The sequence below is a fragment of the Podarcis filfolensis genome, assembly GCF_964270895.1.
Source record: "Podarcis filfolensis genome assembly, chromosome: 2".
In the NCBI taxonomy this organism is placed as follows: domain Eukaryota; kingdom Metazoa; phylum Chordata; class Lepidosauria; order Squamata; family Lacertidae; genus Podarcis; species Podarcis filfolensis.
The window spans coordinates 52,891,638-52,908,486 of NC_139605.1; the positions used below are offsets into that span (position 1 = coordinate 52,891,638).

The window sequence follows — 16,849 nt, forward strand, 5'->3', positions numbered from 1 at the left end:
CCGGTTCCCCAGATAACGAGTCTACCACTCTTAACCACTACACCACACTGGCTCCCCTGCTACTTCTATCCTTATCCATAATGCTGTGCTAGTGAGATCCTGTGGGGCTGCTGAGAGCCCTTCTCATCAGGAGACAAGGGGCACTCGCCACCAGTGAGGTAGCAAGTGAAATGGTTGATGCCTGCATGTCTCCCTTTCAAATGCTAAAGAAATAGCTGCTGTGTTGTAAAAATGCCTGGAACTCACTCTCTCTTCCTGCAAGGTGTGAAGCCATCCTAGAATTCTATATAACCCACTACATTCTGCCCAACTAAAATAAAAATCAAAAATATTTTTAGAGTTTTCAGGGACATCTGGAAGTCCTGCAAGGGGAAGAACCTTTGAAAAAAAAAACCAAAAAATATAATTACAGAAATACAACACGTATTTGCTGCAAAGATCAGACAAATGCCCCCCAAATGGCTTGTGAAGATCTTGCAATCTGGTTACGAATCAGTATTATCATTAATGCATTTGGCCAGTTAGATATCAAGATAGATGCCTGGGGGGAAATATTCTCTTCCTCACTCCACTCATAAGACCATTTTGTTAAACTGTTGGCAGCTGTTGTGTCGGGAAAGGTGGGCACATAACTCCTATCTTCCTCACTTCTGCATACCCGAGAGAGTCCGATATGAGCCATTGCTGGATTGCTGCCATCATTGTTATTGATTGGTTTATCTTGCACCAGGGACGGGGTGTGCTGGGCTTTAAACAGGCAGGTAAAATTGGCAATATTTAGATAAGGGAGAAAGGAGACAGAAGACAAGAGAAACAGACTGTGACATGGTGAGGGGCTTATCATCAATTTCAATTGATTGTTAGGACTGTGTTGAGAACATATTCATTTGTTGGAAAAGTATCATAGTATAATAGAATTGTAGAGTTGGGAAGGATCCTGAGGGACCCTCAGGAAGGGGCCCTGACTAGAGTCCAACCCCCTGCAATGCAGGAATCTCCACTAAAGCATCCATGACAGATGGCCATCCAACCTCTGCTTAAAAACTTCAAATGAAGGAGAGTCCACCACCACCTGAAAGTATCCATTCCACTGTCAGAATCTACTTTCTTGTAACTTGAATCCATTGGAGAAAAGGAGCTTGCTCCATCTTCCATGTGACAGCCCTTTAGATATTTGGAGGTGGCTATCATAGTAGGCTCATACTGTACATTTCATTGCACAGGAGTCATTTGTTGAAAGTTCTCTGTGCTTAACTTTCTGGAAAAAGCTTTTAGTTGTGAGAGGCCTTGTTTTGTTTCTCTTTTGAGGCTAATTAATAAAGGAGTTGGATAGAATTCTGGAATAAAGAGAAGGAGACCTTTGGGCATGTGCGGGTGGCAGAGTTGGAGGAATAGGCGCCAGAGGCAGTGACATATCCAGATGCACGGACAGAGAAATTTGGGTGGGATGGAGAGTCTGTGAAGGGCTTTTAAAACCACAGCCAAAGAGTTGAGAATGAACAGGTAGCCAGCGCAAGAATTGAAAGAGGGCTGTCACAAGAACTGAGAACCGAGAAAGATGAATGACTATGGCAGCTAAGGTGCAACAACAGAAGGCTGGGGAAAAGAAGGTTGCGGTTAATAGGGTGGGAGGTGATTAGAGCATGAACAGGTGTTTTAGCTGAGGGGATGGAAAGGGAAGGTGTTCTGTGCATTGCAGTACAAGGGAAAGTGATGTAGCTTATCAACAAATTGAATTAACCAGAAATTGTGTTGGACCTTCTTTGCCCACCTTGGCTTTTGAGTAGTAAGAGTGTATAGGCTTGAACTGGCCCCATCTGTATTGGCATTCTACTGGCTTTTGCAAATTCACCTGTTTACGCAGACATTTCCTTGATCTCTTGACCCGAGTTTCCCATTTTGATTGCTGTAATGCTTCAATGGGATTGCTTTATTGCATATTTTAAGTACAGATATTTCCATGTTGGTGGTTTATTATTATGTATTTTAATCATGATGTGTTTTTAATTGTTCTGTATCCTAATAGCGTTGGGTGGTTGATTTTTATGTTTTGTAAACCATTTTTAAGCTATCATGACATTAAGCCATGGGTAGGCAACTTAAGGCCCGGGGGCCAGATCCGGCCCAATTGCCTTCTAAATCCAGCCCGTGGATGGTCCGGGAATAGCGTGTTTTTGCATGAGTAGAATGTGTCTTTTTATTTAAAATGCATCTCTGGGTTATTTGTGGGGCATAGCAATTCGTTCATTCCCCCCCCCCAAAAAAAATTATTATTTATACCCCGCCCATCTGGCTGGGTTTCACCAGCCACTCTGGGCGGCTTTCAACAAAATATTAAAATACAATAGTCTGTCAAACATTAAAAGCTTCCCTAAACAGGGCTGCCTTCAGATGTCTTCTAAAAGTCTGGTAGTTGTTTAATAACTGCCGCCCACAAGGTCTGAGGGCAGTGGACTGACCCCCTGCTGAAAAAGTTTGCTGACCCCTGCATTAAGCGGTTAACTAATTAATCAATAGCACAGGCGGCAGCGGCAGCTACAGCATTTTTGTTTCCTACAATTGTCTATGCCTGGTTCTGCTCTAGAACACAGAGGTCGCCTTTAGGTTTGGGCCCCCAAGCCCCAGGGAGCCCTGACCACTTTACCCCACTGAACAGCCGGGCAGCCATATACCGAGCAGCAGGGGTAAGGCTACTGTTCCTGCAGTGCTACACAGCAAAGAGACACTGGGATGGGCTGCCGTGGGGGAGATTTTAAGCACATGCAGTCAAAATCTCTGTCCCCACAATGCTAATAGCAGCATAGGGGACAGTGTTATTTTACTAAGGGAGTGCATAACCTCCCTGCTCCTCTTCCCCACCCTGCCCTCCTCATGCAGCTTCTGTGTGTGTGTGTGTGTGTGTGTGTGTGTGTGTGTGTTTAACATTTGCTGGGAATGGAAGGAGGGGGTTAAGGTGTCAGAGAGAGAGCAGGCCAAGTGTGGATGGATGAATGGGTGCATGCATATGTGACTGTGAGCCCTTGATCAGCCTCCACATACAGCCCTTGGCCCAAAAAGGTTGCCCACTTGTGCTCTAGATAGTGATCCCACAGGCTGAGAATAAACTTTGTGTACTGCCTGCCTCAGATGAGTTTTTCAAGGGTAGAATGTCAAAAGAACAGGTCAGGACAACCCTTATCTTTGATGCTTCCTCCTATGCTCTGGAGCCACTATTTGCTTTCTATAATGCTAGAGTTAATGCCTGCTTGGAAACCATCCCCTTTGCCCTGGAAAGGGTTGTGGTTAGTGGTAAGGCAATTTTCGTAAACACAAAGGTATGTCTTCTTTACTGCTGCTTCATGTTATAGGGCAGACGTCTATATAGCATTGCTGCTAAGCCCTGATCAGCTGTAGCCTTGGCCCAAATTAAGTCTGCTCACTGAAAAAAGTTCTGCAACTTTATTTCTCTGTGAGCCTAAAGAAAGTCATATCGGGAAGAAAATGAAGAGCTCTTGTCATTCTCTGCGTCACGTGCCTGCTGTCTGGCATGGAACATGCCTGTGCTAGGGCTCTGCTAATTAACGAGTCTAGCCTCGTTACTTTTGCTGGCTCACTGCCTCCTAAATGAATGTTCCATATTTCCAGCAAACTAAGCCATAAGCAAAAACGAATGCCTTCTCGCTTCACCCGCCTGGCCAAACTCTGAGTGGGAAGTCAGCCCTCTCCTAGCAGGAGCTTAGCACAGGGCATGCTCTTAACTGGGCCTGTGACCTTGTGATAAGCCACCGAAATGTCCTGCAGAAAACACGCCTGAAGGTGTTCAGGTAATCACAGCTTTCTCTCTCAGCAAATTCATTCTGTTCTCAGTTGCGCATTGAGTGGTGGTTGGTGTGTGTGTGTGTGTGTGTGTGTGTGTGTGTGTGTGTAAATCACATCATACCATTAACGCCAAAGAATTCCTCCACAATCTAAACCTATAGAAGGGGGGGGCAATGTGGCCCTCATTATTAGAAGACCCTGTCCTTTAGCAGAGGGGCTGAAGAGCATGTTTATGCCCATTGTTTATTTCCCTCTTCTCCTCACACCTTTTTATTCAAACTCCTTGATTCGCTTTCTCGCCTTGTGCATTTGGGACAACAGACTGTGAATATTGCATTCACAGAGGGGGCAGATGCATAGGAGGGCTGCCCAAAATATCTTCCATAAATCCTTTGTTCTTTTGGAACCATCAGAAGGTTCGTGGTCATGCCAAGGCAACTTGTTCAAATTTCTACTTGACCATAACGCTTACTGGATACCTTTGAGTCAGTCACCATCTCTCAGAGTAACAAACTTTACAGGATTTTTGAGAAGATAAAAGGATGGGGGTCACCCATCTTTGCCACCCTAACTTCTTGGAAGAAGTACAGGATAACTATTAGATAGTTGGAGGCTGTGTACATTTAAAGCACACCCACTCACATCCAAAAATCACGGAAACTGTAGTTTACCCCTCATATAGCTTTGATCCCCTGCACCTTTAACAAACTACAGTTCCCAGGCTTCTTTGGGGGGGAGCCATGTGCTTTGAATGTATGGTGTGTATTCAGGCAGAATCTTGGTTCCCTTTGAGTCTCTCATTGTGGTCATATCTACATTACAAACATATCCATTTTATATACTCTCTCAGTTGCCTTTCCCCAAAGGGGGAATCCTGTGAACTGCAGCTGACAAGACAAAGAGAAATTTCTGTTTGATGTGCCCAGCTTTCCTTCCATCCCACAAAAGAGCTACAACTGCTAAGGTTATCTGCTTTAATTCTGCTTAAATCTGCAGTTTGGATATGTCCAGTGATGCAAAAATATGCGGCAGATCTTGGAGGAGCAAAACCATTGTCCAGTCCCCAAAACAGGATGGCAAAAAATCAACACCAGTTGAGCTGCAGTTGAGCTACAGTTTCAAGGCACCTCCTCTCACAGATGTGCTAAATGCAGCTTATCACCACTCCCAAATGTTTTGGGAAGGAAGAGCAGACCTCTGCTTGACACCGCTCAGACCCAAACCCAAAGTTAGCACATCTGCAATTGCCTTGTCACTAGGAAAAGTCCCAATGAACTGAGCTAGAATGTATGTGAGAAGGTAGCAAGTGTCTACTGACAGTAGCATCTGACTCTTGACCTTGCTTGCCTCCCAACTAACTTCCTCAGCAGTCCACGTAGGTTGCTGAGATTGCTAACAGAATAAAAGATAGCCTTGCATCTGTATTGCTGAAAACATCCATGGTTCCATTGTTAACTAAACAAGACATGGCTTTATGGGGTGGGGTGGATGCGGTTCACAACTTTTGCATTGCCTCCTTTAATGCACTGCACCTCTCTTACCTCTTGTCTTCCAGTTCAACCAAAATGCACAGCCTGTATCTTGCTTCAAGCATTTAGTCCAGGCAAATATTCGCAACAAGAAGGTCTTTAAAGAAAAGGTGGATTTAATGGAGGCCCAAGGAACCACGGACTACAAGGCCGGCTTTGAATATGCCTTTGAACAGTTGCAAAATGTAAGCACAGGGTGTGAACTCAGAGTGGGGCAGGGGAAGGACTACAAAGAGAGGAAATCTGGAATTCAAATAAGATGTGTGTGCCGGAGAATATGGGGCTGTGAAGGTGAGGATCAAACTAGGCGTGAAGGTGCATAAACAGGGCTAAGATCATTAACGTCATGGGATGGGGAGGGGCTTTAGTTTCTCCAGAGCCCCTATCCAAATTGCTCCCCTGGCAGGTGCTTGGGGTGGGGGAAGACGTTGGACATGCATTCGCATCACTCCTCTAGTTTGGCCCTGAGGTGCATGAGTAGCAGAGAAGCTTCCCAGGTGTGTCTCAGACTTGCACATACTATTGCAACATTACCACATCACCCACCTTCCAAATTCTTCTTCACACATCATGAGAAATGGCCTTTATGGCTCATCCACTAATTCATGGCTCCTTTGTTCACACAGCGAGTGGGTGTCTGTCAGGCTAGGACCAGGGAGAGACCCAGATTCAAATCCCCACTCAGCTGCAAAGGTCACAGGGGATCTTTGTGCTAATCACTGGCTGTCATCTTAACCTATACCTCTTTGGATAGTTGTGAGAATAAAATGGGAAGAGGAAGAGGAAGAGCAAGGCAAAAAAAAATGGGATGAATAACATTCTGAGGCATTGGCATAAGCAAAGAAAAAGAAACAGTTGTTTATGAGTCTAATTTGGAGTAGCGGATGCTGTTGGAATTGGAGGAAATTCCTCTGTAACCAACAATCCATCTCTGGAGATTGTTCTTACAGCACTGGATTCCCAATGACACAGCAGCTGCAAAGTGGTGAGCTGGGCTGGGAGCATCCATGTTATTCTCCCTGACATTGTAGGGGGGGGAGGTCTATGTGCCTTAAGAATAGAGCTATACTGGGACAGGGCATTGGCGTTGCCTGCTTCTCCCCAGATAAATGAAAAGCATCAGTGGCTGACACTTAAGTTTTAATGGCGGCAGCAGCTGCCTCTTCCATTTCATTAGAAAGGTAGCATGGCCTATCTGAGAGGGCTCGGCTCAGGCAGGCTACGGTGACGTTGGGCAAAATAAAGACGGATAGCCCTATTAATCGCTGAGCGGTAATAGCCACAACATAATTTCCGTCCAGACAACCCCTCCTTCTCCCTGTTCATCTGCACCACCTTCACCCCTGGAGAAGCAGCTAAAGAAAACAGATCCCTCACTGCCAGTTTCTTGGGCTGAAGACGCAGCTGGGAAAGGGCAGGAAACTGTAGTCCCAGCATTTACTCTGCGTACGCCACTGTGTTTGCAAGCACATCTATGTCTAGCGTCTGCCATTCTCTTTTGCAAGTAAAGAACCACGTGCTTGTGCATACAAAAGCCTGTGTGTATCTGCTGCCACTAATTTACTGCAGATTTGAATCCTACTTTTCCCTTCACTAGCCCTGACATGCCTGTAAACCCAGTAACTGTGGGGATTTATCTACTGTAGAGATTGCTTCCATGTTTAAAGATTGTGAGAGGAGAACTGCATTTTTACATATACACATACCTCACTCATTCATATTCTCTGTCTCTCTCACTCACACACTCATCAGCCATCCATCCAACCAGATCGTTTCTCTGAAAAAAATGCAATCACGATGCTGATGCTGCCCCTCTACGCTTTATTTTAAGCAAAGGGTATTAAACATACATATATACATATTTGGCATTCTCTTCCCACAATCCTCTCTAGGGCATTGCCTTTGGTTCTGAGTTGTGCACTCACTCAAATGTTTGCTTCCCATTTGCAGTCCAACATCACGAGAGCCAATTGCAATAAGATGATCATGATGTTCACTGACGGAGGAGAAGATCGAGTGCAAGATGTGTTTGAGAAGTACAACTGGCCTAACAAGACAGTGAGTGTTTAAACTGGAGGGGACCTAGTCTAATCTCAGTTGGAAGGGGGTTTCACAGAATTGTACTAATTCTGAATGCACAGCTTCTGGTGGATCGGGGGGGGGGGAGATAAACAAAGACTACCCCAAAGACCTCATTGATTGGGTGGGGATATAAAGGATTAGGCAGTCCTTAAGGTATCCTGGATCCAAGTTGTTAAAAGCCTTGTAAATTAAAACAAGAATCTTAAAATTGACCCAATAACATATGAGCAGCCAGTCCAAGCTTTTAATCACCAGTATTATGAGCAGGCAGTAGTCTGTCCCTATCAACAGTCTAGCCAGAGCATTTTGCATCAGCTGGAGCTTTCAAATCAGGCCCAATTGTAGCCCCACATAGAACACACTACAATAATCAAGTCCTGGGTTACCAGTGAATGAATCTATTGCTGTCCAGAAAGAGCTGTAGTTGGCATAGCACCCATAGCTGAAAGACACTCCTGAACAAATGCTACCTGAACCTCAAGGGACAGAAACAGATCCAGGATTATTCCCAAACTATGGACTTGCTCTTTCAGAGGGAGTGAACCCCTGTCCAGAACAGGCAAATGGCCCATCTCTCGGACATGGGAAGCACCCACACACTGTGCCTTCCTTTCCCCAGGGCCCAAACTCAGTTTATTTGCCCTCCTCCAGTTCACCACTGTGCCTAGACCATGGTCCAGATCACATTCTGCCTCTTCTGACTCATGTCCATGTTATGGACAGAAAAAGCTCTGTGTCATCAGTGTACTGATGGCACTTTGCCCAAAACTCCTAATAACCACTCCCGAATGCTTCATGTAGATGTTGAATAGCATTGGTAGCAGGATCATGCTCTGCAGAACACCACAGCACAAGGATCATAGGGCTGAGACATTCTCCCAGTGCTGTTGTCTGGACATGGTCCTGCAGCTGGAGTGGAACCACTGTGAAACAGTGCTCCCAATACCATCCTACAGAGCCGATCCCTGTGGATACCATTATCAATGGTCTCAAAAGATGTAGAACATAGAATCTTAGAATTGGAAGGGACTCATGGGTCACCTGGTCCAACCCCCAGCAATGCAAGAATCTCAGCTAAAGCATCCATGACAGATGGCCATCTAACCTTTGCTTAAAAACCTCCAAGGAAGGAGAGTCCACCACCTTTCAAGGGAGCCTGTTCCACTGCTGAACAGCTCTTAATGTAATAGTCACATTCCCCCTGTCCTGCTCTTGATACAGGTCATCCAGCAGGGTGACCAAGGCTGATTGAATCCCAAAACCATGCCTGAGGCCAAAATGAAATGGCTCCAGATAATCTGCATTCTTCAGGAACTTCTGTAGCTGCTCTGCCACCACTCTCCATCATCTTGCCCAAGAAGGGGGAGATTGTCACTAGACAGTAGTTGTTATAAACTACAGGGTCCAGGATGGATTTATTTAGGAATCTATGCACTACTGCCTGTTTAAAGACAGCAGGCACCACTCCATTGCATGTTTACCACAGCCTGGACTCACCTTGCCAATCCATTTCCCCCAACTGGCTTTCACCAGCCAGGATGGACATGGGTAAAGAGAGCAAGAAGCAGGTCACATCATTGCAAAGGTCCTATCTACATTATTGGGTCTCAAAAACTGAAGCAGATCCCATAAATTCTGTACTGGACAACCCCAACAGTATTCGCAAGAACTACTGCATTGAAAATGCTATGGAGCTGAGCAAATGTATCCTTGAAATGCCACGAAAACTAGTCTGACTTTGACAACAGGATTACGACCACCACTCCATATCAAGATCCCGCTCTTACCATTACAAGAAAACCTAAGTCAAGTGTAATTGTCAAGGAGTGGCTGGATGAAGAGGAGCAGTGGGAGGCGCCAGCCAAAGAGCCCCCTAGGGAACCAGGAGAGAAAGAAGGCTTACAGCCAGAATTGTGGTGGTGGGACTCTGAAGACATGTCAGAGGAGGAGGGAGGCAGGGAGGCAGAAGAAGCAACAGGCTTGAGGGAAAGAAAAGAGCTAGAGGCAGAAAGCCTTTCAAGGGCAGAACAGGTTGCAGACTGAGACAGGCTGAGACCTGAAAGAGAGGAGGAGGAAGTCACAAAAGCTGCACCAGCTTCTCAGCAGCTGCCTGGTCCCACTTTAGTAAGCTCCCCTCCCCCTTTGACTCCAAGGTCACACAGGGCTTTGCATGTAGCTGAACAGAAAGCTCAGAAAGCCCATGGGGGCACCCTCCCCACTGGAGTTTACACCAGTTTGAGAGACATCCAGAGGAGGAGGTTTAGGAAGAAGCAGCAAGGCCCAAGAGCCAATATTGGCAACATCGCCACTGAGGAAAGCTGTGCCTCCCTGCTCCCTGCTCCCAATGCTCTCTGCTTGTATACTATTTTCTTGAATAAAAAACTGGGTTTACTTTGAGTCTCTGTGTCTCCATTCTGATCTGCCAATGAGTCAGCCCTGAGAGTACGCCTCACCCTGTGCTTTGGGGTGATAACTATCTGAATTAGTCCCATGGCTGCCATGGATGCCATGCAAACTCAAGCTAGCCCTGAGGCAGCCTCAGCATGATGTTGATGCCACCCAAAACAATAGTGTCCAATTTGACCCCGGAGACAACCTTGGTCAGGCAGGCCTTTGGACATCAGGGTGGGTCCTGCAGTATGTGCAGTTTGACCTTGAGGCTCCACCATAGCATTTCTTCTGGCTACTCCCGGTTGCCTCAGTTCCAGCTTCTCTGTCAGGAGTTGCTCATTACAGGGGCAAGTAGCTTGGCAAGGCCAAGGATGCTGTTCACTTCAGAGTTTGCTTGCAATTGTTGTTCCACCCCCAGCCCCCATGCCTAGCAATATACTGTGATTCACCATTTAAAGATACTATAAATATATCCCGTTATTATCGTCAGTTATCAGGCAAGAGCTAATTTTCAGGCTTCTCTCTGGTCCCAAGAGTGTTTCTCTGAGCTATAGGCTGCAGGCCTGAGTTTTGACCCACTTAACAGTTGTGCACAGAGAGACCTCATTCTCTATGGATCTACAGTAGTGATAGCAGTAGCCAACAATGTGCCTTCCAGATAATAGTTGGACTATAGCTCCCATCATCACTGTTGCTTGGTCATGAAGGCTGGGGCCAATGGCAGCTGTAGGCCCATAATGCCCAGAGGGTGTTATTAGCTATCCCTGATCTGCAGCAAAGCTTGGAGGGGGATCACATGCCATTATTTTTTTTGTCACTAGCCGACTCTAGGCTTTAATGTATCTAGATGGAGTCAGGGATTTTCTGTTTCTGTGTCTGTTCTCTTCTTGTTGAAGGGAGACAACTAAGGGAGACAGTTAAGTCTTCTAAGCCTTCCATCACAGCGTTGAACCTGTCTGCAGAGCAATGAGACCCTTCCCCACTGGAACCCCTGATTTCCAAATTCTCCCCTCACACACAATATGCACAGGCCTTAATCCAAATGTTTGTGTTTTTGAATATCACAGGACACAAGTTTAAGCAAGCAGGTTCATCTAGGTAAAACCAGAATATAAAGTACTGCATAAGAAAATGAATGCAAAAATAGCACTCTGCCTTAGCTAAAATTCTGACAGGGCTGTTAAATGCATTACAGTTTTCCAGCATGTAATGTCATAATGTGTGAAGCAGCTCTTAGCTAGAGATGGAAAACGCTGTTGATTCCGATTAAGGTAACTTGTTAGTTATGAAGTAAATTACCATGCCATTGTAGATAAGTGTTGCTGGCTCTCAATCAGTCAGAGAGCAAAACAAGCATCTGGCAAGCTAGATTCTCGAATGGTCTCACTCATGTTGCTGCCTACAAGGGATGGGGGGGGGAGTGGGATCCACTCGCCTTTATGGGAAAGAAATTCCCAATTTCAAGTTTCAGGTATAGAAGGGTTCGTCATTGTTGTGTTGCCAATGCAAAAGCATTGTAAATTTGATTTCTACCTGGGAGCAGGAAAGGGAAAGAGATTTTTCTGCTGTCTGTTAGGAAAGAGCTACTTATGAGTAGCTTCCCATACATATTCCATAGAAGTCTTTGTGGGGGATTTAATGGTGTGCTATTACAGACGCTCCATCTGCACAAGAATAGCAGCTTGCCATATGGAACAATCCCCCTTCCCCTGTGCAATGTTCTGGGAGTCCCCCCAAGCCTACTTGGGGGGTGGGTGCAGAAGGAAAACCCCATTGTACAAGTGGAAGTCCTTGTGTCAGGCTTCTGCTGGCAGGGTTTGTTAGACGAATTTGTCTTTCTCTGAAAGTTTAAGCTTTGCCTCTGACAGACCTTTGTTACACAAAATGGCTGTATTGCAGCCAAAACATATACCAGACAATACAATAGTGTGCACTGTGCCTCCCTTATTCTATGCTTCTTCATTTGGCACGAATGTACCATATGGAGGCTTGAACTATGCCAGGGAAGGGGGCAGGTGGAGTCATACTGTGCTTCTTCTTCACCTGCTCAAACTGTTATTAGCTTTTCCAGATAGAATCTGTGCATGAGCCAATGAGGGGTGGAAGACAGCACCAACCTGCCCACATCTTTGCATATGGAACCTTATAAATGAGTCAAGACACAGCACCGAATAGCTGAGGAACCAGCTGTGTGACCTGGATCAGCTCAGTCACGGGAACAAGGGGAAGTGGCTAACTCATGCTTTATTGCAGGATTCCGCCTCATTTGATGTGAGCTATTTAGACAGTTGATCTTCCTGCCTGTCTGCTCCCGCACTGAGCCACTGCCCCTTTAATGGGGCGTCTAACATGCTGGCACTGTTTTTATTACCTGCACCGACCTTGAAGTGCCAAAAAAGGTGGACAGAACTTCCTTTGAAACTTTGCACAGGCTGTTGCTACAGGAAAAGGTGCATCTTTGTCAACACTCCTGAGTTTGGGAGATATTCCATCACATGGGTGGGTGGGTGGGTGGGTGGGTGGGTGTGTACACACACACACACACACACACACACACATATGCCTGCTGGGTGGAAGTACTCAAATGGCTTGGGCTTATTTTCTCCCTCCCTCCCTATATACAAGAGGGAAAGGAAATGGGTATGATCTCTAACATCTGCTGCTTTTAAACCAGATGAGAGATCTCAATTGTGAGAAATGGGATACTGTACTGAAACATCATCTTCCTCGTCCAGCAGTTTGCAGAAGAGTAAAGATCAGTGAAATGCTACACCAAAGCAAAATCCAGTTTCTGGCTCATAAACGTCTTCCCTACTTTCACTAGTATTTCATAGCAATCCCGATGCTTTTCAGCAGCTGCACAGTTCCTTCGAAGCATCTACACCTTCTGATTCATGGGTTGCACACAGAAAATCACCTTTTCCATATTTTTATTCTGTTTCCAAACTCATTGTACCTGCATGCAGGCAACAAAGGAAAGAAATTGAGGGAGTGGGTACTGCTTACAACAGTAGCAACTCTTACCAATAGTAGTCAAATTTATTCCCTCTTGATCCCATTTGATGGAGAGTCCAGTCCTCTAGCACTTGTGTGATAAGACCCTTCCCAGATAATCTATAAATAATATGCACAAATTTTCCTGTGGGCCTGTTGATTCAGGGGATAGAGGTCTCTCCACCCACATAACGGGTTCAGGAATGGCAGTCCATTTAGCTTGCAACTCATCTCACAATGATAAATGTGTGCTTGGCTTGGACTCAGAAATCTCTGCTGAGCCCAAACTCTGCATAAGACTTAAGACTGGATACAACCATATGTATTTAAAACCGAACAGTTGGACCTAGATCCCAAACGCATTTCATTCAGGAATGTGGTTTTGTCAACTTGTTGCTTTTCAATCTGCTTACTTCATTTTGCTTGAAAACTGAGGTTTCTTCATTGTGCCATTGGGAAACGAGTAGCTCCTGGCTTTGACAACCAGACAGAATAGTTCTTTCTGTGACATGCATCTGTGCAAAGGTGTTGCTGAAGAGCAGCACAATGATGTCCAGCATAATTTAAGCACTTTATGTTAGTGATGCAAATTGTTAAGTGATAAACATGAACTGCTAAGTGATGAACAGCCATATTCACTTGCACCAGGTACTTGATCTTAGGACAAATCCAGGTGGCCAATGGGTTGGCGGCAGCTGCTTGAAAATTCATGGGCAGTTGCCATGACACACAGGGTTATGTTTCTGCCATACCACTGCAAGAAAGGGTTTAGAGTGGCACCTGCTTGCTTGTGCCGAAGGGTGGGCACATCACAGTATCTGGTACACACAGCTGATGGGAGCCATCATGTGTTAGCATTTCTTCTACAAGTGCTGCCCATCCAGTGGTTGTAGGAACAGACCCCCTAGTGTGAGAGCCAGTGTGGTGTAGTGGTTAAGAGCGGTAGTCTCATAATCTGGGGAACCGGGTTCGCGTCTCCGCTCCTCCACATGCAGCTGCTGGGTGACCTTGGGCCAGTCACACTTCTCTGAAGTCTCTCAGCCCCACTCACCTCACAGAGTGTTTGTTGTGGGGGAGGAAGGGAAAGGAGAATGTTAGCCGCTTTGAGACTCCTGAAGGGGAGTGAAAGGCGGGATATCAAATCCAAACTCTTCTTCTTCTTCTTCTAGTTAAGTACATCAAGGGCTTAACATTGTTGATGGGTTTTATAGTGTTGTGAGCCACCTTGGTCCTTCTGGAGAATTTGTATTTACAAATAAATAATTTCCATTTTACTATTTAACACGGTGTAAGCCGGACACGGGTGGCGCTGTGGGTTAAACCACAAAGCCTAGGGCTTGCCGATCAGAAGGTCGGTGGTTCAAATCCCTGCGATGGGGTAAGCTCCCGTTGCCCGGTCCCAGCTCCTGCCAACCTAGCAGTTCGAAAGCACATCAAAGTGCAAGTAGATAAATAGGTGCCGCTCTAGTGGGAAGGTAAATGGCATTTCCGTGCCTTGCTCTGCACATGGCCCGGAAGCTGTACGCAGCTCCCTCGGCCAATAAAGCGAGATGAGCGCCACAACCCCAGAGTCAGCCACAACTGGACCCTAATGGTCAGGGGTCCCTTTACCTTTATGCTTTGGCTGATTTGCTGGTTTTCTAGTTATCACTACAATAGGAGCAATGATCAAGAACTGTGCTTCCAAGCAGCAGGCTATAAATTATAGAGTACATGAAGCCACCCAGCTGCAGAGCATGTACTGCACCATTCAAGCATTTATCTTAGCACAGGGAAACTGGAAGGCATGGTAGCTGCTTGAACATTCCTTTTTTGTGTTTGATTCCTCAGCTAGTTGGGTGCAGCCAGCTGCCACCATGTGCAAGATCAAACTTTTTGCCACACCTTAGAAAATGTATTTTTTAAAAATTATATTTGGTGCAGGAGATGCATGGCCAGAGGGAGGGAGGTGCCATGCAGCTACCATGCAGCTAGTGGTCATACAGATAAGTCCCTAGGAAGTACTTACCTGTAGAATCTCTATCTGCCATTTTCCTTTACAGGTGCTTGCATTTCAGATGCAAAATGTGTGCATTTATGGGCTTGGGTGTTGGCAAACCCTCCACGGTTATTGAAGGATGCTACTAATCTTATTTTCTTTATTAAAAAGAAATCACTCTTTTTTTCCTTTTCACAGGTGCGAGTGTTCACCTTTTCTGTTGGACAGCATAACTATGATGTCACTCCTCTGCAGTGGATGGCGTGTGCTAACAAAGGTAGGGAGAGTGGCTGAAGTACAGAATTACCTCTTGTTAGCCTGTCAAGCAGAATGTGAGAGGGGAGAAACTATCCTCTGCTGTCAGAAGAGTGGAGGCGAAAGTTAGCTTTCTGTTTTCCAGAGTAGACCAGTGTAAGCAACTCGCTCCACTGAGCCAGTGATGCTCAGCTATTATTCATAGTTTAATTGGTTTAGTTTTACATAATCAGCATGATTAGTGTGATGAAGACAGTGAAGGCCAAGCAACATTTCTTATTCAAGAACCGGTAATCTCTGATGTGAACAATCTTGAGTCAGCCCACCCGGCATCCAGAATCAAGAAATGGTCTGGCACGTGTTCTAAGTATAGTTTTTAAAGGAATGTTGCATGTGGAACATGGTACTGATAACTGATGTTTGCATACCCTGTATCTTGCATAAATTGACCCTAATAGTTCCACATTCCAAGGCCCTTGTCTGAACTTACTTATTCCACTTCACCTTCAGTCACCTGTAGTTATGCATAGCCATTTGCATCAGAAAGTGGATGGAAATCCACATTCAGATTCACATCCAGGTGTTGATAGACAACATCTCCGTCCACCGTTCCTGATCCTAAAGTGAGGCCAACATCTCTCTCCAAGGGAGCATCACCTTGTCCGGATTGGGACAACCATTTTTATAGCCCCTATTTGTTTAACTTTATACTTACTTCAGCTGGATCTCCTGGTCTCTAAGCCATCAGATTAATCTAGTGAATAGTCTTCAGCTATTACATCAGACCTTTTTCAGTCACCTCTCCTAATTGTACAAAAACTATTCAGGTACCCAGTACCTGAGAACACATCTTCGCAACATAGGTAGCAGGGGTTGTGAATTAAATCACTTTCATTCATACCTTCTTAGATCTATAACCTGCCCTGTCCCATCATTCAGGACAACTTACATGCATTAATGAGACTTCCATCCTCACTGTCTGTTCTCCCTTTTCTCTCCTTCCAGAACACTTAACAGGGTTTTTTTCCTGATAACCCAAAAGCTGAATTTTAGGGGAACATTATAATGAAACTCTGGGGTATATTTTTGGTGGACATGTACTTATGTGCACAATCAACTTGTGTTTTCTAGTTCAAAAGAATCACTTCGTTGTCTAAATACTATTTTGATGGAGTCCCCCCCCCCATCCACTTTAAAAATAGTTTGTGAAAATAGATCATAGATGCTCTTGTCTTCACTCGCCATTCAGATATGCCTACGGAGAGCTTCTCTCCACTGGGCTAACTCTTTCCATGGCTACCAAGAGCTCAGCCAAGAGAACCAGCTGCTGTCTGTCTGCTCACCTAAGGAATATCTCAGCAGCAAAGTATATAAACAGTTTGGGCAAAGCACTTTGCTCTTTGGCAAAGAAAGGAAGCCTACGAGAAACAGGGAGGACGTTTCCGTAACAGCAAGCATTCTGTCACAGTATGTACTGCTTGGCTGAATATTCTGCACAGCTGCAGCACAGAGAAAACAAGAGCCTTCCCAGCACGCTGCCACTAATTATAGCTGCAGATAAATATAATATTTTTGTTTGTTTATATATTTTAGCATTTACAGGCCATATTTCTACTGAGAGGTGGCACCCAAAACAGTGTATGAAAGAGAGGTGGGGGAACCTCTGGCCCATGGGCTAGAGGCAGTCTTATGGGGACTTCCCCATCCAACTCCCTGCGTCCCCTTGTTGCCTCATGCACTTGTTTGCATTAGCCCTACCTAAGACTGGGATGTGGCCTCTAGAAGGGTAGCTACGCGGGTGGCGCTTTGGGTTAAACCACAG

At 45.5% G+C, this 16,849-nt stretch overlaps 1 protein-coding gene across 4 annotated transcripts in view; it reads left to right on the top strand.

Moving 5' to 3' along the window:
- Positions 1–16,849, top strand: part of CACNA2D2 (calcium voltage-gated channel auxiliary subunit alpha2delta 2) — a 513,451-nt gene that overhangs the window by 413,921 nt on the left and 82,681 nt on the right. For all 4 annotated transcript variants that reach the window (XM_083603285.1, XM_083603286.1, XM_083603287.1 and 1 more), the window contains 3 exons: positions 5,354–5,512; positions 7,278–7,385; positions 14,971–15,049. In XM_083603285.1, coding sequence (XP_083459411.1) covers positions 5,354–5,512; positions 7,278–7,385; positions 14,971–15,049 — 346 coding nt within the window. The remainder of the gene's footprint in view (positions 1–5,353; positions 5,513–7,277; positions 7,386–14,970; positions 15,050–16,849) is intronic.